Source organism: Gopherus flavomarginatus, chromosome 2 (assembly GCF_025201925.1).
Source record: "Gopherus flavomarginatus isolate rGopFla2 chromosome 2, rGopFla2.mat.asm, whole genome shotgun sequence".
In the NCBI taxonomy this organism is placed as follows: domain Eukaryota; kingdom Metazoa; phylum Chordata; order Testudines; family Testudinidae; genus Gopherus; species Gopherus flavomarginatus.
The window spans coordinates 19,180,867-19,200,974 of record NC_066618.1 but is presented as its reverse complement, the minus strand read 5'-3'; the positions used below and the strand labels follow the sequence as shown (position 1 = coordinate 19,200,974).

The 20,108-nt window shown below is 44.7% G+C and overlaps 1 protein-coding gene across 5 annotated transcripts in view; it reads right to left on the bottom strand.

Moving 5' to 3' along the window:
- Positions 1–20,108, bottom strand: part of DPP6 (dipeptidyl peptidase like 6) — a 792,069-nt gene that overhangs the window by 8,606 nt on the left and 763,355 nt on the right. For all 5 annotated transcript variants that reach the window (XM_050940410.1, XM_050940409.1, XM_050940406.1 and 2 more), the window contains 5 exons: positions 12,508–12,606; positions 9,982–10,051; positions 5,721–5,915; positions 3,872–3,926; positions 1,118–1,223 (listed from right to left, as the gene is read on the bottom strand). In XM_050940410.1, coding sequence (XP_050796367.1) covers positions 1,118–1,223; positions 3,872–3,926; positions 5,721–5,915; positions 9,982–10,051; positions 12,508–12,606 — 525 coding nt within the window. The remainder of the gene's footprint in view (positions 1–1,117; positions 1,224–3,871; positions 3,927–5,720; positions 5,916–9,981; positions 10,052–12,507; positions 12,607–20,108) is intronic.

Genomic DNA, 20,108 nt, shown 5'->3' with positions numbered 1-20,108 from the left:
TAAAATAATTGGGTTTGTTTAGTCTGGAGAAGAGAAGACTGAAAGGGGATATGATAATCGTTAAAGAGGAGTGAGAAAAGATGTTGTTCTTAACCTCTGAGGATAGGACAAGAAGCAACGGGCTTAAATTGCAGCAAGGGAGGTTTCAGTTGGACATAAAGAAAAACTTCCTGTCAGGGTGGTTAACTACTGGAATAAATTGCTAGGGAGGTTGTGGAATCTCCATCATTAGAGATTTTTAAGAGCAGGTTAGACAAAAACCTGTCAGGGATGGTCTAGATCAGAGATCAGCAACCTTTGGCATGCGGCCCATCAGGGAAATCCACTGGTGAGCCGGGATGATTTCTTTACCTGCAGCGTCTGCAGGTTTAGCTGATTGCAGCTCCCACTGGCCGCGGTTCATCGTTCCAGGCCAGTGGGGCTGCGGGAAGCAGCCTGGGCCAAGGGAGGTGCTGGCTGCCACTTCCTGCAGCCCCCATCGGCCTGGAACGGCGAACCGTGGCCAGTGGGAGCTGCGATCGGCTGAATCTGCGTACGCTGCAGGTAAACAAACCGTCCTGGCCCACCAGCGGATTTCCCTGATGGGCCACGTGCCCAAAGGTTGCCGATCCCTGGTCTAGATAATACCTAGTTCTCCCATGAGTGCAGGGGACTGAACTAGTTGACCTTTCAAAGTCCCTTCTAATCCTACGATTCTATGATTCTATTTATGCTATTATGGGTGAGCTAGAATTACTGGGGTAGGCAGTGGCCATGTGGATGGCTGCACTTTGCAGTCATTACCATTGTTACTCTTTATTTCATGTGTGCTCAGCATGGCATAAGATACAGAAGGACACAGGGTCCCTACCTTAAGGAGCCTACTGTCTGAGGCCGTATTGTGGAGCTCTTACTTACTTATGCAGGGGACTCATCCCATGGAAGTGAAGGGGCCAGCTCACTCATGGAAATAAAGGGCTTACAGTGTGGCTCGAAATAGACAAACACCAAAGACACCAGGAGAGGCAGAAGCCAGGTTTTAAGAAACAAAGAGAAGGGAGACCTAGTAAGGGGAGAGTGGGAATGTCACTGGTGGCTGGGAGCTGGCATTTTGTGGCCTCCGGAGAGTGGCATTTACCGTATAATTTCAAGTCTGTCAATGGAGAAAGAGCAGCTCCGCACGTGAATACTTGATTCTCTTCACCAGCTGGGAGAATAAAAGCGCTCAGGTAGCCCCCGTAATCCTAGAGTACAGACAGACACACGTGTTAGTGAGAATGCAAAAACGGCTTCCTGTCTAGAATGCTTATAATCTGGGATATGTCTGAGATGTGATTGCAGCATGTGTAGACATACCTGAGTTCACTTTAATCTAGACAGCTTGCTAACACGGGCTGAAGCACGGGCTGTACAACCCACCTGGTCCATGCTGCTGGAGCTGCACTGCTATTTTAGCAGTCTAGATTACAGCAAGGTTGAGTATGTCTACATGAGCTGCCGGCACATCATTGACTGCAGTACAGACATTCCCTGAGACATGGCTGTGGCTCTGTGGGGATTAGCTGTAAAATGAGCCCAACTAATACAAGGTAATGACTTAGCCTGGGTGTTAAGTTCACACAAACTCCCCCTCTGCCATTATATGACACAAAATCCCACCAGGCCGAGGTACAGCAGAGTAGAGTGTTCATTTGAAACCCATTCAACTCTGCTTCCCAATGTAACGGGCTGGTAGCTAATTTGAGACGCACTGGGGCACAGTCAGATGCGTTCTGAAAAGCCTGCCAGCATTACGTATACCTACGTGTATGTGTGGCAGTGGTGTTTTCAATACACAGTCTAATGAATGGGAAACAGGGTTCTAAACCAGTGCCACAGCCCCATAAAGAGTTACTACACTAGCCAGGTCCTAAAGCCGGATTCCTGCAGGCCCTACACAGGAAAATCTTCCCTTTTACCTCAATGGGAGTTTTGCACAAGCCTGGGTCCTAACAATGGGCCTGATCCTGCAACCATTTCTGCACTTAAATAACTTTGGGCTAGATCCACTAAGAGATTTAGGCACCTACAGCCAAAATTTAAATCTTCAAATCCTGCTCAGCTGCTGCCTAAGCCTGCAGGTGCCTACGTCCTGAGGCCCATAAGTTGCCACTGATAAAGTCCCGTGGCACATACATTTCTGCTGCTGGGCATGTGCACAGCTGCCTCAGTCCTGCTACCCAAGCAGGATCCTCAAACTAGGTGTTCCCGCACCTATCTTGCCTGCGGGCCTCACCCAGAACAGAGATGGTGGAGACATCCTCACCACTGGGCTGTGGGGTTTTCTGGAGAGGATCTCTCTCAATCTCTCCTATGGAAACTGTTCACTTGTATAAACAATTACATAGGCACTGGAAGAGGGGCTGGAATTTGGGTCTCCCATGGCCCAGGGGGATGCCCTAACTTCTGTGCTGTACAGTCATTCTCACACTTTCTGGCCTATGACTACTAAGTATTTCATACAAAGTGGAACAGCTTCAGCAGGAGCGACTGAATGAGACCCACTCCAGCATACCTCAAATCCCCACTGATTAGGGCACTCACATGAGAGGCGGGAGCCCTAGATTCAAATCCTTGCTCCATGCCAGTCAGAGGAAGTGGGATTTGAACCTGGATCTCCCACATCCTGGGTGAGTATTCTAACCACTGGCTAAAAGTTATAAGCCAAGAGTGTCCACCTGCAGATGTGTACACAGAAGGGGACCCTCCCCTTGTATAAAGACATCAGACACCTCTGCAGTCTGATCTCTGTGCAGGACAAGGTGTGGAGAGTCATCAGACTAGGGTGAGAAGAGTGTATGGGAGGGACAGATAACTCAGTCAGGATCTCTTAAGGAAAGGAGTGGCCATGGGAGTCCCTGATAGTGCAGAGGTACAGGGGAGTCCATACAGATGGCTAAGCCTTCTCTGGATCTTTGGGGAACTGCCAAGTTCAAGGGTGTGTCCCACAGCCTATGCCCCCTAGCTCCTGTTGGCAATTCTCACTTCCCCCAGAACTTCCTACTGTGTGCTCTTCCCTGGGAGAGGAATGATCTGGACCATGAGGACCACTTGTGTGTTCAAAATAACTGTATGTGTCTGCGTCCAGGATTGGGCCCTGTATTCGCATCTTGCTCTGTTGCAGAGTCTGTAAAACTGCAGCATCCTCTAAAAACCATCAGTCACTGGTATGGAATTTGGTTACTGCAATGCCCAATGTGCGAGCAAAGATTCTGGATGTGTCTCATCTGAAACAGACATACAGTCAGACTCAAACTGCTTACACTTAGACCCTGAACCGGCAGTCCCTGCTAGGGCAAAACTCCCATTTTTGGGGTGTAAGGTCTGAGTTTTCAAAGCTACAATGGTACATTCATTCTATATTGTCAACCTTAGTATGTTTTCCATCAGGTCTGAATGAATTGGTACCAAGCCAAGAACCCATCTCCTTTCTTCGCCACCTTCAGAAATAGTGCTAATAGCAAAACTGTTATTAGCATGTCAGTGGCTGCTATGAACTGGTAAGCAATCTCTGAGACAGAGATTCTATTATCCGTTCAGCACTATTCACCCGCTGTACCTCTATACCGATAGCCAGAATAATTTCTTCTAACAAACCCCTTCTCATATCTGACTGCATTTTTGCCTCACAAATAATAGATGTTTTTCTTTTTCAAGATAATTTCAAAGAAAACATTGCTAAATGGGCTGATAAAATGGAAGCTCTCATCTTTAGAATCTCTAAGCAAGAAGCAGCTTGTCTCAAAAAACCAAACCACCATGACAGGCATGCTCAATAAATCAAGATTAAGCACAAGTGCTAAGACACATCAGCAAACAACAACAGAGGGTAGGGATCACAGGAAAATTTTACCTTCCCAAATACAGCAACTCGCATTTTATCAATATAATGTTCTTTCAACATTATCCTAAAATATGAAACAGACGAGAAATAGTTAAGGAGGACCCCATTGGATACATGGAATACATGATGGCATTGTGTGGCTTGAAGATTGTATCAGCATGAGTTTAGGATGGTTGTATTACCCAAGCCACAAGTGAATTATATAGGCTAATCCACGTAACTTTCTGTTTGATTTGTTCTTGATCTTTTAACCCCTTGCCTGATATGGAACATTCCAGGTACATCATGCAAAACACACCTCCTGTGAGCCAAAATGTGCCAGGTACACCCTAATTTCCGTTAATTTTGATTGGATCATGGAAGCACAACATCTTACCTGTAGAACCAGTAGCAAAATTCTTACTTATATATGGTCCCGATGTCATTCTTAAGGTGTGATATACTTAGAACGGTAACTGTGCAAACAGTACAGGGTCCCATATTTATTGTCTTGCAATGACTTCCATATCAAAATTATCTTCACTTTACAAATCAGAAGATGGATTTTTTCCCCCACTGCTAGCACTGCAAAATTAATCCAGGCACGAAAAATCAAGCAGTATTCTTTCTGTGCCTTCTGTTATTTATCCCCAGTGGCACAGAATCTGAAATCAGAATGTTACTGATGGACAGGGAAGCACAGAATCCAGCTAACTCTTCTGTATCTGTAGCAGCTCTACAGTGCTAGCAGTAGGGAATTTTTTTCCCCCAGTAAAGTAAGATTGGATTGGACTTGACTATAAGCAGGGGGAAGTTATTTAAATGTTGTTAAATGAAGCTATTTAACTTAGCCAAAGTCTCTACCTGTGCAGCAAAAGAGTAATTATAAGCAAGTACATCATTGTAAGTTATTTGTAAAACTAAAAATGTAAGAAAAAATTTTGTTTGTTTTTCAGAAACATTCATAGTCCTCTTTAATACAGTCCCCAAAATGTTAATTAAAATAATCTTTCCATCAGTCCTTAAACATCTTAATCCACCATTTTGATGCTAGATTATTAGCCTTAATAAAGGCTATTTGTTTATTTATTGTAACAAACATTAGCATCATCCATATACTTGCCCACTTCCTTAGAGACCAAGTATATATTTTTATCAACCGAACTAGCTTCATAATGGCATGGAGCCCCCATTCCTATATATTAGGCTATTGCTGTAGTCACATGGCATGCATTACTCTGGTGCTTTTGCAACACCTCTGTGGAAGACCTCACGGGACTCCAGCAATTCCTTTTGTTAACAACTGAACGGGCCTTCAACTGAACCCAATCATTTTTTAAAAAAGATTCCTCCTCCTCTCCCTCCCCCGAATATTTAAAAGCAGACCCTTGAACTTTTGAAAGGTAAGCCCTTTAGCTCCGTCCCTATTAATGTTAACATCAGAAAAAGTTTTTTCGCTTATACATGGAGTCATTATTTAGCTGACATTTTACTCCCCATATTGAAATATACAGGAGTGTATTTGCACTTTCTTCAATTGTTTACACAACAGCATTCAGATAGGAGGAGATGCATCGCTGAGTGGTACCTAGAGAGATCAAACGATTGACTCTAACAACAGTTCAGCTCTGGTTGCAGCACCTAGGCAGGGTGGTCAGATGAACACGGCTCCCTCTCGGGGAGACCCTGATCCTGGAAGAGAACTGTGTGAGCAGAACTTTCCCACCCCCACCCTCACAGATCCCTGTTGACTTCAGTGAGGTCCCACCGACACAGTTCTCGTTGCAGGATCAGGGCCTTCGAGATATAGCGGCAGAGCCTTTGAGAATACATTTCAATTATAAATGCAATTCATTTCTGTAAGGACAGTGTCATTCACCGGACAGCTTCCAACTGATCCTTCTCCTCCAAAAGGGCCAATCTTCTTTTAACTTCATGTAACAACTTAGTGCCTTGGAATCCACTGCCCCGGCCATCAAACTTCATCACAATTGCATTGTGTGAGCTGACCAGCACGCTTTCCCAATTCACTTCAAACTTTTCTGTTACACTCTGGCTACCAGGTGTTCCGTCACTGAAACAAAAACAGACAAACTAAATGCATCTTACTCATGCTCAGTGGAACAAAGTCAAGGTTGCCCAAGACTAGAGACCTTTCATGCCACATAATCTCTTTTGAAAGTGACAATACAGCCTCTCCTTTTAAAGGGGAATTTGCAGACCAGCTTGCACTGATGCTACATATGTTATAAGGTGACATCGATTTTAACAAGAAAGCCATGATATCCATCTTCATACAGCACTGTTGCAGGGAGATCTGGTGCGTGAAATGGTTTTGGAGGCAGGCACAGAAGCTGCAGGAAGGTTTTCCCAGCTACCTATCTAGATTCTTACATGGCAACCACCACCATGATATTGGAGCATTTTGTGAAACTAGGAAGCATACACATAAATGGGCCAGATCCTCAACTTGGCCCAAGTGGCATAACTCCACTGAGATTAATGGAGTTATGCCATTATACACCACTTGAGGAGCTGGCCCCAACCTATATTTCTTTCTTTCTCTCTCATCCCTCCAGTGTGTAGGGACTGAACTCCTGTGGGGTTCCTGGCACAGGTTAACTGGGAGGGCCTAGCCTGGGAGCACTGCAGAAAAGCCTATTGAGTTGTTAGACTCTTGTCACCCATCATAAACCTCCCCTCTCCTGCAGGAGTGTTGGGTAGTGGCTACAGATGTGACAATCAGTCACTTGATGTCACTATTTCTTAAAATAGATACAAGGGAAAGGCAAACTAAAAAACAAACTGGTGATAAAACAATTGACTTTAATAACAGTTCAGCTCTGGTTGCAGCGGGTGGGCAGGGTGATCAGCTGAACAGGGCTCCCGTTCCTGGAAATCCTGGTCCTGGAAGAGAACTGTGTAAGCAGACTTCTCCCACCCCCACTCCCAAATCGGGTCCCACCAATACAGATCTCTTTGAAGGATCAAGACCTTAGATTTCATGCTCTTTGGGGGCACTTAGTCCTAAATGATCACAAGAAACACAAAAGACCACACAAACAGCACTGAGCTGAGCTTCTCAAACTCTCCATACAAAGCAGAAATTACAATGCACCCACAGAAATAGGGTGAGCAAGAGACAGGAGATTTTGTAGAGTTAATTCTACATGACTAGGGATACTGGCATTTCCACCTACTTCAGTTCCTTTTATGGGCTTTCAGAGACACAAGAAAATATCTCAATTTTTTAACATGCATATGACTTTAGTTATTTGCATTTGCTCCACAAAGGCCCAGGAGCATCCACTTTCAGAGGCAGCCTAATCAAGTGTCGTTAGCTTGATGAGTACCAATCTTCCTCAAGCACTTGTATAATGAAGTACGTTTTTGCTGAAATAATTTTGTGATGAGGCAGTCTGTTTATTGCAGTGTTTTTGTCCTTCATTGAAAGACGCTGCAGAATGGTGTTTTGGAATTCATTCGCAATGCATCTTTGCCTCCTTCATTCCGACATCAGACTCCTTTTTCTCAGCAAAGTGCATCCCTGCTTGAAATCAATGGGAGTTAGGTGCCTGAAAATCTTTGAGGATCTGAGCCTTAATGACTCAGTGGACAAGCTGTAAGGACAGTCCAATTGTTGGGCTAGATGGCATTAATAATTTGGTGCTGCTATGAGGAAGGCACCATTTGGAGGGGGGTGGCTGGTTATTCACTGCTATTTCTAGGACCACAGGGCAGAATAACTATAGGTTTAAGCTTTTGCAGAGGCTACAATAGCCCATTAAAAAGTAAACATGTCACTATTCCCCACCAGTGGCTGCCACAGTTTAACAGGAAGACAACCAGAGGTGAAAGTAAGCCAGTACTGTCCGGCACGGCATACCGACATGAGCCAGTACACTGTGCCAGACTGCAGCAGCTTCCACGGCGGGGATATAAAGGGTTCTGGGCTCCCTGCCGGGAAGCCCAGAGCCCTTTAAATCCCCGACCCCCCGCAGCTCATGCAGCTATGCTGGGGCTGGGATTTAAAGGGCTCGGAGCTCCCATGGCTGCAGGGAGCCCAGAGCCCTTTAAATTCCCCCCCGCAGCTCCAGCAGCTGCGCTGGGGCCAATTCCCCCCAACAGCTCCGGCAGCCGGGCTGGGGCCGGGATTTAAAGGGCTCAGAGCTCCTGTGGCTGCGGGGAGCCCAGAGCCCTTTAAATCTCCCCTCGCTGGGGCTGGGATTTAAAGGGCTCGGAGCTCCCATGGCTGCGGGGAGCCCAGAGCCCTTTAAATCCACCCCTGCGGTTCCGGCAGCCGCGCTAGGGCTGGGATTTAAAGGTCTCAGAGCTCCCGCGGCTGCAGGGAGCCCAGAGCCCTTTAAATCCTGGCCCCAGCCCAGTCGCTGGAGCTGTGGGGGGGAGCGGATGTTTCAGGGCTCGGGGCTCTGCGCTGGAGCCCTGGGCCCTTTAATTTGCCCCCGAGTCCCCAGCCACCTCTGCAGCTGGGAGTCCCGGGTTGATTTAAAGGCCCTGGGGCTCCCAGCCACAGCCGGTGCCCCAGGGCCTTTGAATCTTGAGAGACCCCGCCTCTTCCGGATGCGGCCACACCCCCCTCAGGACTCCGGCAGTACCGGTAAGTCCTTTCAGTTATTTTCACCCCTGAAGACAACCCATCCCCGAATGTAGTATTCCAATGTGCGTGGGCTCCCCCAGTCCTGCTAAGAGATCCATCCCCTGATATGATACTATTGAGGAGCCAGGGGAGGGAGGAGTGTGCAGTGGGTTTACGTTAAATAAAAATGATCCCCTGTAATAGTTGCAATATTGAGAAAAGCTGATTTCACAACTCTGCTAGGTTTAAAGTGAATTTTCATTAAGGCCTTGTCCATTTTTGCCCAAGGCAGTTTACAGTGTTTGTAGCCAGGTTTGAGAGAGATAATAGCCAATTTGGAAGAGTGGAGTGGAGCCAGCACTGTTATTTGTGGTGGAGAGATGACGCAAATTGTTCGGTGAAAAATCTGTTTGAAGCTCTTTAAGGAAGTTCCATATTCCTGTAGCAGTCTGGAAACTCTGTAGCTTGTCTCCTGAGTTTCACCCAAAAGGGAGTAGGATGTGAATTTTAAAACAATTGCTGGGTTGTTTTTTTTTTTGAGCAGTTTAGGGTGACCAGACAGCAAGTGTGAAAAATCAGGATGGGGTAGGGGGGTAATAGGAGCCTATATTAGAAAAAGACCCCAAAATTGGGACTGTCCCTATAAAATCGGGACATCTGGTCACTCTAGAGGAGTTCTTTCATAAGACATCTCCTTTATCATCCTGAAATAGCATGATCCCAATGGGTTTGGGTCTGCTATCACTCTAGCTTTAACTCTGAAGGTCTTTAAGGTGTGTCTACACAGTCAGTCGGACCCCATGGCAGCAAGTCTCAGAGCCTAGGTCTAGACGTGGGCTCATGCTGTGCACTAAAAATAGCTACAGATGGAGCCTGAATGTCTTCCCAGCTATTTTTAGGGCTGTAGCAAAGTTTGTAGCTCAGGGTTCTGAGACTTGCGGCCGTGGAATCCTACTTGCTTTTGTAGTCGGACCCTCAGTCTAAGGGCTTGTCTACACTGGAGCTTTACAGCGCTGCAACTTTTTTGCTCAGGGGTGTGAAAAAACACCCCCGATTGCAGTGAGTTTCAGTGCTGAAAAGCGCCAGTTTAGACAGTGCACCAGCGCTGGCAGCCATGCTCCCAGTGCTGGTAACTATGTCCCTCATGGAGGTGGGTTTTTTAGAGCGACTACACAAGCCACATTAAAGCGCCAATGTAACACTGCCAATGTAAATGAGCCCTAAAGAAGTTGGCATAGTGTGAAGGGAGTATTGTGTGTGGTTGGTACCCAACGTTGCACTTGGCTAAGTGTAAGAGATCTCTTAAAAATGCAATAAGTTTTCCCCTAAGTCAATGGCAATACGCAGAGTGTGTACAATTAAGCATGTGTGTAATTCTTCACAGAATAGGAGCCTTGAATAGTAAATTCTTCTGTGCATGGATCATCTTTTATCCTCCATTTGTATAGCACCTAGCATACTGTGGCACTGATCTTGGTTGCTTTTAGGTGTTTACAAGTAAAAATAAGAATTACAGATTACAAATAAAAATAAGAAAACTTACACAACCAGTAGCAAAGGATAGTGTATGGTGTCCGCAAAGGTTGCTGGCTTTAAGATTTGCATTGGCAATTCTAGGCAAAAGTAACAAACAACAACAAGGATTTAATATGGGAATGTTGAGATAACTATCACAGATTTTTACAATGTTGTGGCCACTTATCAACAGAAATAAAGCAACATTTCATAAGATGCTCTGGTAAATAAAACCCTAAAAACACAGATGTAATCAAGGATAAGATCCAGATCGTAATAGCTGAGGCGACAAGAAATCTAAACCTAGAGTGAGCTATTTAGTCATGCATCACTTACACAACAGGCAATTAACATCTGGCAATAGCTAGTATTTTCCCTTTAGGCAGCTGGATGAGTGACACTGCCAAGAATCAATATTTTGGGGAGGCAGAGAAAGGGAGGGTAACAATAGCTTAAGACAACAGGAATGTAAGGTACAGTTACCAATTAAAACATGGTTGATGATGTGACAGGCAGAATTTTTCTGCTTTAGGGGCTTCAAGACAATTAGGGGATGGATTTGCCTCTTAATCCTAAATTCCAGGGGCCTGATTTGATCTCACTTCCTCTTGTATAATACAAATCAGGAGTAACTCTAAGTCGACAGAGTTACACTGGTATAAAATCTGATTGTATGTGACATCTGAGTTAGGCCCCAGTTGTGCTATGATAACCCCCAAAACTTCATTTAAGTACTTTGAGATGCTCTTCTTGACACCAACCGGTATATGACAGTGCTCCCACACAAATGCTTTCTGCATTAATGAGACAGCATTTGTTTTTAAAATATTAACTATAATCCAGATTACCAAAGGCATGGCAATTAAATCAGTATTAGCAGGGCTTTCAATACAATTAATATACAGATTAACCACTAGGTTTAAGTGGTTTGTTTTGCAATCATTTTCTGACACTCAGTCTAATTACTTATTCCATCTGAATGCTAATGGACTGCAGATTGGATCAATGGCCCAGGGACAGTCAGAGAGACAGCCATTTGACTTTAAATATACGTAAAACATGGCACACACTGCTCCAGTTACTGGGTCACCTTTAGGGCAGATTTTGGATACAAGGTGAAGGCACATGAAAAAATACAGCCAGCTTGTATTTATTACAAACAAAAAAACAGGCTACTTAAGATCAGCAGAAGATACTTTCACCAACAACTGCAGTTAATAATGTTAGGAGCAGTTCTTCAGTTATTTATAGTAAATTCAAAATATAATTATGAAATGGCTCATGTGGCCTGGATAGAGTTGGATCTTAATGATAGGCTGTCACTGATGTTCTATCTTTGCCCATAATGTTCAGGAAATGCACAGCTCTGTTTTCCTTATTTCTATGCATCAATTTCTCTTCATAATATCAATGTTTGAGGCAGAGCATTTTAGGTAATTACTGCAGTGTTCAAATAGCTTTTGGCCTCATGTTTTATAACACCACTCACTGGTCCAGATTACGCAGTAACACAGTGTCTCTCATTCCTTTCTGTGTAAGTGGCATTCTATGTCGTATCTGAATGGATGTTTTCTATTATAGTACTCTGCATTTGAAGGAAATCTCTACCATGACCAATCCCATCACAGGGAAAATGTCAAGGAACATGTTTTCAGCCCTATTTCCTTAACTGCTTCCAAATTGTCAAGTATAGCCACACAAATGCCATGAAGAAATTAGGATCTGTGGGAGCCATCACATATTTTGGGATTTCAAACATGGAGTTTCCCTGTAACAAAACAGATACTCTTAAAAATGTTGCAGGTGCAGCTAAGGAGGCTGGTGGAAAATATTTGAACTATCTGACCCTAACTTTGTCTATATTACGTTTATTTGTTTGTATCTCTGTCCCCACCCCTTCCTTTCATCTCACCTCTTTTGCACACAGCTATGGAGAGAATATTTAATTGAGGAGTGGCACAAAAGAGAACTAGCTGCATTTTTAAACTGCTCCAAGTTTCATTCTTTCCTGCTGCAAATAAGATCTTCCTTTGCTTTTGTCTTTCCTTTTCTTGTACAGCTGTTTTTTCCAACCTCTATCAAATTACATGGGTTTCATGACAAATTTTAAATCACTGATACTGAAAATCTCTTACATGCATGTCTCCTGATTGCAGTGAATCAAGCAGTAATCACCAGTTTACTGCTCTGTACTGAGAGACTGCCACAGTTGTAGCTAATAAGCACATATAATATTCAATTTCAAACCTGTTTTAACTAATAAACCAGTCATGTTACAGCGAACACGCCCTGTAATGAACAGGTGATCCACATCATGTCATCTCCTAGGGTCAATTACTTTTTTTATATAATTTTTATCCTTTTCTCTTTCTGTCTCCTCCATCCTCATCAACTCCTGTCTCCAGAATAACTTCCTTCTATGTAGCATTTCCCAGCTAAGTGCCTCCCAAATTGGACGATGTCACGGAGAGCAACGATAATTTTTCCTCCCACCAATCCAGTTGAGATGATTATTTCACAACAATAATAGCATAAGGCGAAAAGAGATACTTACTGTAATCATCTATCTTGATTTCCATGTACTCCACTTTAGGCATTTGCCTATCATTTACAGTCAGCTGCACATTTTCATTTACCTCCAGCTCAAAAATTTCTGAAAGAATAAGGACAAAAAACACACAAACCCTTTGGAGTTATGCACGGACAATTTAACATTTTACCCAGGCCCCTAATATTTTTAAAACAAATATTTTACTTCTAAACACTCTGTCCCCTCTGAAGTCTATGATGAGAGATGCACAGCTAAAATATTCCTGAAATATGCTCCAGATTCAAAGAATTATTATGGGCTCTATTATCCCAGAGGGGGAAAAAAACACCTTTGCCCCAGATCAAGAGGTGATATCAACTGGCATCCACTGGAATCAATAGAACTAAGTGGATTTACACCAGCTGAGGATCTAGCCTTCTAAGTCTAGATCGGGGTAGGCAACCTGCGGCACGCAAGCTGATTTTCAGCGGCACTCTCACTGCCCGGTCCTGGGTCACTGGTCTGGGGGGCTCTGCATTTTAATTTAATTTTAAATGAAGCTTTTTAAACATTTTAAAAACCTTATTTACTTTACATACAGCAATAGTTTAGTTATATATTATAGACTTATAGAAAGAGACCTTCTAAAAAAGTTAGAATGTATTACCGGCACGCAAAACCTTAAATTAGAGTGAATAAATGAAGACTCAGCACACCACTTCTGAAAGGTTGCCAACCCCTGGTCTAGATGCTGTAACAGTGTTTTCGCCTCAGACAAAGCAACAGAAGATTAAAGTGGAATCGATGCGTTTTAAGAGCTCACTCTACAGTTCAAATGGAATGGGAGAAGAGGATTTTTTTGGCACAAATGTATATTCGTTGAGATTTTCACTCTAGGGGAAGATATTCTGTTCGAGAGCTCTCCAGGCATGTGGAATCAATATGAAACAATTAAGAGTCAATGAAAGCTCTAAACAGAACATCATTCATTGTTTACTACACAGCTCTGCAAACTGCAGCAGAGTTGGTTCACATTCTAAACATCTCCCTTGGACCAGCACTATGCTCTGTATCAGCCAGCCAGCCAGCCATGCACAGAGACAACACAGACAGACAGTGCTTGTGGTATGGAGGAATCTAGTGGTGAAGGCCTAAGCCTTACATTTTCAAGTGTTCCACCAAACTTGAGTGTCCCAGTTCCTAGATTTCCAACTCAACTTGAGGGCTGAGCCCATGTGGCTCCCACTTTGATTGGATTCATGGGTGCTTGGTGCCATGACTGGCTCTATCTTTTACGGATATCATGCAGTTGCCTAGGGTGACATCTTCCTCTCGGCTGTTCCACTGCCCCCTGCTGAGCTGTTCCCTTCTCCTGATCAGCTGGTCTCCAGGTGGCACTCCCTTCCCTTCTTCCCAGGCTGCACTCATAGGGTGGTTCATCTCCAGCTGGCCCCTCCCTTCCAGGCAGGAGGCCAGCAGCTGAGCGACTTCTCTCCAAAACAGCTTAACAATGGATCTGGAGCTGCTGCTTGGCTGAAGAGCTCTGAGGGTTCTCAGCATCAACGTGTGCTATGTGGAGAGGAGGCCAGGAGACACATCCCAACATGGAGCAACTGTATCTGATCATGCATGATTTTGCTGCAGGCCAGGTTCCATTCTTAGCCTTTCTGGCAAGATTTGTTCTCTTCCCTCTTGACAGAAAAGGCCTAATTCATTCCCTTCAGCAAGTGAAGGCTGGACAGGCCTTGCCCTACTTCAAGACCTCTAGCATCTAACAACTCATCAGAGTCAGGCCATTGGAAACGAAGTGCCACAGCAACTCCCTGGAGCTCAAGGCTGTTGGAGATTGTGTCTCCAGTTCCTTCCTCAGCCAAATCCTGATCACATTGGACAACACAACCATGGTGGCCAACCTGAATCATCAAGGCAGGACTAGAATGTTCCATTCCAAGGAGAATCCAATGTCCTCTTCCTCTGGGGTCCTTCAAAGCCCTGCATGTACCCAGCTCTCTGAATCTTCCAATGGACTGGCTGTGCCAGAAATGACTCTGTCAGAGGAGTGGTCCCTGCACCAGCAGGCCTTCAACCAAGTACTTGCCTGCCCCCTAGCCTCCTTCTATCAGTCTCTTCAAGCCCAGCTGTAACTCCCAGGTTCCCAGATTCTGCACCACATGCCTGGACCCTAATATCCTGGTAACTTTTCTGTGTCCTGGGTGCAGGGAGCCAGTTGATACCTTCCCTCCTTTCCTTGATACAGTGGATTCTGACAAGGGTCAGTGCCTTTTGATTCTCGTAGCGAGAGTCTGGCTGAGGCAGGCTTGATTCATGAACTTCATCGGTGTGTAGTTAGGGCTCAGCTTCGACATACAAGGACCTTCTCCAGCAGAGGCCCATCCTTCTGACCCCATCCCTCTTGAAATCTGGCCCTACAAATACTTTGTCTTCTTTAAGCTGAGTGTCTGACCCAGAAAATGTTTTCCCTATGAAATGATAATAAATATGGTCTATTTGATCTGGAAGACACTGAGTAAAATATAATGTGGAACTCCCAACACCAATTACACATTTTATTGACTATAACTGCACTTTAATGACACTTATGCCTATGGATACTTCTCCCTCAGGCCTTCCTGAAAATATAATACTGTAGGTAGTTCATAATCATGTTCTGAATCACATTTAGTCATGCCCATCTCCAGTGAATAGAAGAGCAGGCACAGCACAAAAACATGCTGTTACTAGTTAATACATTTCACAGCTCTTTCAGCAAGTGGCTATAATGGTTCAATGACTATTCAACATGTTTCTGAAAAGCCTGGATCATCTCTATTGAATTCATAACTCCCACAAAAGCTCCAAAGCAACAGACTATTAAGTTTAGTTAAACATTAGGATTCTCATTTAATTATGGCCCACACAACTAGCTTTATCAGCAGCAAGAGGTCTGCCACACAGGGGAGTTCAGTAAACCCATTTTATTTGTTCATATAATTGCATCCAAGAAAGGCAGGAACAGAGCGAAGGAAATAAGAAAAGATTGGCACATCTCCTAAAGGACTTTCTTTTCTGCTTTAGGACTACAGGGAAGCCCCGTCTGTGAAGTACAAATGGTCAGTGCTTAATTAAATGTAAGCACTCTATAATATTTGGCGTGACTCATTCTCATCAGATTACTGCAGAGTACTGAGACAAACTCCCTTTATCGAGTAATGGCCTCAAATTAATGAGTAAATTCGACTGTCATAATTGTCTCCTTTATTTAGGAGCAACAAAATGGTAGAAAATGAAGAACCTGGGAAAATGCTAATCAAATGTAGAAATCATGCATTCTAGCGAACAGGATGAGTTTTGTGCATGCCTCTATCGAATTACCTATGCAATAAATACTGTACACCTACAACTTTCAATATACAGCAACATTCTCAGTATGTTTTATGCCACTTCTGTCAAGCATTTTATCTGCTTGTTACATTCCATGATAGCTCTCACACTATACACAAAACAGTCGTTTATGATCCTGTTTTCAATATCATGAGAGCACTATAAGGTATATGCTGTTATACGCAGTCACATCTATAGCCATGGGAAAATCAAAATATCTACATAAAACGAAAATGGAGAGAAAAAAACAGCTACAAAAAGACTCATGAATGTCCAAACATTAACTCGCTCTATGCAAAAGTCCAAAATCAGGGCCAAACCTGGACTGCTTTAGTCATGTGCCCAGCCTCATCGACACTGATCGAAATGTAAAATAAGCAGATGCAAAGCAGGCCATTTTCTCAGTTACTTAAAATGTAAAATAAAGAAGCTTATTCCAGAAGATCCCCCTCTCCTAGGCTACGTCCAGACTACCCGCCGTATCGGCGGGTTAAAATCAATTGCTCAGGGATCGATATATTGTGTCTCATCTAGACACGATATATCGATCCCCGAGCGCGCTTATATCGATTCCGGAACTCCATCAACCCCAACGGAGTTCCGGAATCGACAGGGAGAGCCGCGGACATCGATCCCGCGCGGTGTGGACAGGTGAGTAATCCGATCTTAGATATTCGACTTCAGCTACGTTATTCACGTAGCTGAAGTTGCGTATCTAAGATCGATTTCCCTCCCCCCTGTAGTGTGGACCAGCCCCGAGAGGTGGTCCACCCCTAACCTCTTCTGTAAGAAACAACATGAAAAACTGGCCTAGGCTTAACAGTGACCAAACAGTACTGTACGAGTTGCATAAAAACTATACAGCAGGCATGAGGGTGAGGTCAGCAATACTATTACTCACTAATGATGAGCTCACATAGCCTCCTTGTAATTGCAGTTCCCAGAGTTAGGAAGCAATCCCTGACTTGTGGAAATGTTTCTGACAGCCTAATGCTGTAGCATCCTAGGACTGGGTAGCCTGCAGAAACACAGGGATTGCCTTAGCTAAAGTTTGGCTTTTTCTATGGCCAGTTGCTTCAGATTTACACCAGTGTAACTCCACTGACTGTAGTGGGACGACTCCTGACAAACTAGTGCAAAGGGGTCAGGCCAAACCCTCCATCAGGGACAAAATGGGTGGATGCATCATTATAGCTGTAGAGAGCACAGAGAGGCTGAGATGCTAGTAGATACTTATACAGTGTGTTAAGGTTAAAGAAACAGCAGGTTTGCAATATGTTCTCAATATTATTAACCTGAAATGTAAAGAGGTATTTTCTGAGCCTCTTTGACTGTTTTAGCATCTAGTATCTAACAATAAGTACAGTTGGTATTTATGCGTTGCAAAAGCTGCATTTTCCCCAGGGCCCAGCTCCACACATTGGGAATTCCTTCTGTACTTGGATCTGTCCTGCCTCCATGGCACTGTTTCCATCTGCTCTGCCCTGGATCCCAGAGAGGGAGTTCCACAGGCCAGGGGATAGTTACACCATTCTGCCATGTCCATTGCTGAAACCAGCAATACATGTGCAGAAAAACAAATGCAGGCCCAGGCCGGAATAACTTTTTTACACAGCTCAGTCCATACTGACAATCCTCCTTTAAAGCTGGTTTGATGGTAGCCAAGATGGGAAGCACCCATTAAGGATGGTTTCCAGAAAGGGTCCTTTGAAGGTTCCAGGGTATCCAACTGAGCTAGAGGGGGTGGGTGGTGCTGTGCTGGTGGCGATCAGCACAGATCCTGGGGGATCTGCAGGGTAAGGCAGAACCCTTCTGTCCATTCCATGTGGGACAAACCCTCCCTATCAGGCACAATGATCTGGGGAAACCTCATGGAGTTTCTGTTCCCCACCCCAGGTGCTTCTTGCAGGAAGGGGTGATCTGCTCCTGGTTAGCTCCTGCTGCTTGCGTCTGTACTATTCCTCCAGGAATGCGCCAGTGAGAAGTGCACCACCTAGCTCTTACCGAGCACTTTTCATCCAGAATTTCAATACATTTTACAAAGGAGGTCAGTATCGCTAGCCCAACCTTTCATATGAGGAAATTGAGGCATAGGGAGGTGATGGGACTTGCCCCAGGTCTGCCAGCAGGCCAGTGGCAGAGCTAGGAATAGAACCCAAGTGTTCTGAATCCCAGTCCTGTGCTCTGTTTTTGCCAAGGCTCTCAGAAATGGGAGGCATGTTGTGTCTCATGCACGTAACTACTCCTACGGATGCTGCTGATTTCTGTGCCTGTCTGTTTCTGTCTGAATTTCATCATAAAGAAAACTTTTAATTGTAAACAGTTAATTGGAGATGGGGAAGGGGAATAAATTATGGTTAAATGTACGTCACAGGTGGATTGGGCCCTTTAAGAGAGAACTGGTCCAGTCCCCCTGTGCCTCTTTAACAGCCTCTCAATGGGGTCTGACAGAGGGCTCTACAAAGAGCCAGAGGAGAGCAGGAAACAGGAAGAGGAAACTGTAGTGGAAAGTGAGAGATGCTCCTGCAGGGAAGATCCAGAGACAAGGGGAGTTGCTCCAGCTAGGAAGGGCTGGGAATGGCCTGCTAAAGCAGAGAAGTCCCTGAGACACCAGGTAAGTTTCCAGGCAGGAAGACCTGAGCTCAGGTTCTTTGCAGGGAGGGTCATGAGACAGCAGGGGAGTTTTGAGACAGTACCCCAGAAAGGAAGAGTTGTACCCAGTTTAAGAAGGGCGGGGGAGAGAAGGCTTTTTGTGTTGTTTTTAGCTTTTTTGCCAGTAAAACCAGGCCCAAAGGAGGGGTATTACTGAACAGAGAGAAGTCGGAGTTATTTGAAAAAACAAGAGGGGAAACTGAGGCAGGCCATGTGGTGGCTCTCAGAAGGCATAGGACCCTGTTACAGTGTACAATATATCTTCCTTGGCAATCTCCCAAATGAAGCACACTATTCTACTTAGTGCTGATGGCTTAACAACAAAAGTTGCAATATACATAAAATTGGACATTTTCTACTCTGATTCACCCTCTTATATTTCCGTTAAACCATATGAAAGGCAAATCTTGATTTTATTTGCGTTTTCCCCCCAAACACCCATATGAATCTAAACTACATGCCTTCTCTAGTCAAAACTTTACCCAGTCACAACTGCATTCTTACAGGAAGAGATTTTAAATAATGCAGATACACATCTGTGGCTGTGCCCTGCCGGCTCTGCTTATGTACAAGACTCTTTTGGTGGGGTTTAGGGAGAAATAGTTCAATGGCACATCATCAGCAAAGCGCACCGAGAGAGCAGGAAGAATGAAATCACCCACACGACATTTAAACAACAGATGGGAGCCTTGTGTTTTTCTTTACACATCATGATACGGCATCAGGCCTGATCCTGTTTTCAATGGGAGATTTACCTGAGCAAAGAGTTCAGAATCAGGTCCATAAAAATAATGTTAGGATGTATCTACACTTTGAGCTGGAGGAGTATGATCAAGGGGACATACCCACATTAGCTCTGATCAAGCTAGTGCACTAAAAACAGAGTGCAGCCACAGCAGAGGGAATGGTGGGAGGGGTTAGCTACCTAAAGTACGCTAGCCCCACCCACCGCTTGCATCACCCTGGCTACACTAGGTTGAGCAGAGCGAGCGCACGTTTGTCTCCTCGAACTAGGCATCACACCCCCAACTCAAAGTGTAGACATACCCTAAGATTGCTCACATCCAGGCTTGTTATTTGAAAACAAAACCCTTGGCTTCACCGTTTCTTCCATGTTACTCTCTGTGCTTGGAACAAGCGCCCACTTTTGTCCCACTGAACACCATTATTTACGCCAGTCTGAATAGGAGTAATGTTATTTACAGGGTGCAACACCAGAGCAGCTCCCAGCACCCAGAGTGTACCAATGAACCTGGCCCACAAATACAGCTGCTGCATGAGGCTGAGTACCCTCATTTCCCATTGAAGGCTGTGGGAGCTGAATCTGTCCATGGCAAGAGAGTGGGTCAGGCCACTCTCACAAAAGAAATGATTTGGAAAGATGGAACACAAATCATTTCTTTTGTGACGTCCGGCTGTTGGATTTCTGCACCCACTCTGCCCCTGCACTCCTTGGGCCTGACCCACTCTCTTGCCATTGACAGATTCAGCTCCCACAACCTTCAATGGGAAATGAGGGTACTCAGCCTCATGCAGCAGCTGTTTGTGGGCCAGGTTCACTGGTGCACTCTGGGTGCTGGGAGCTGCTCTGG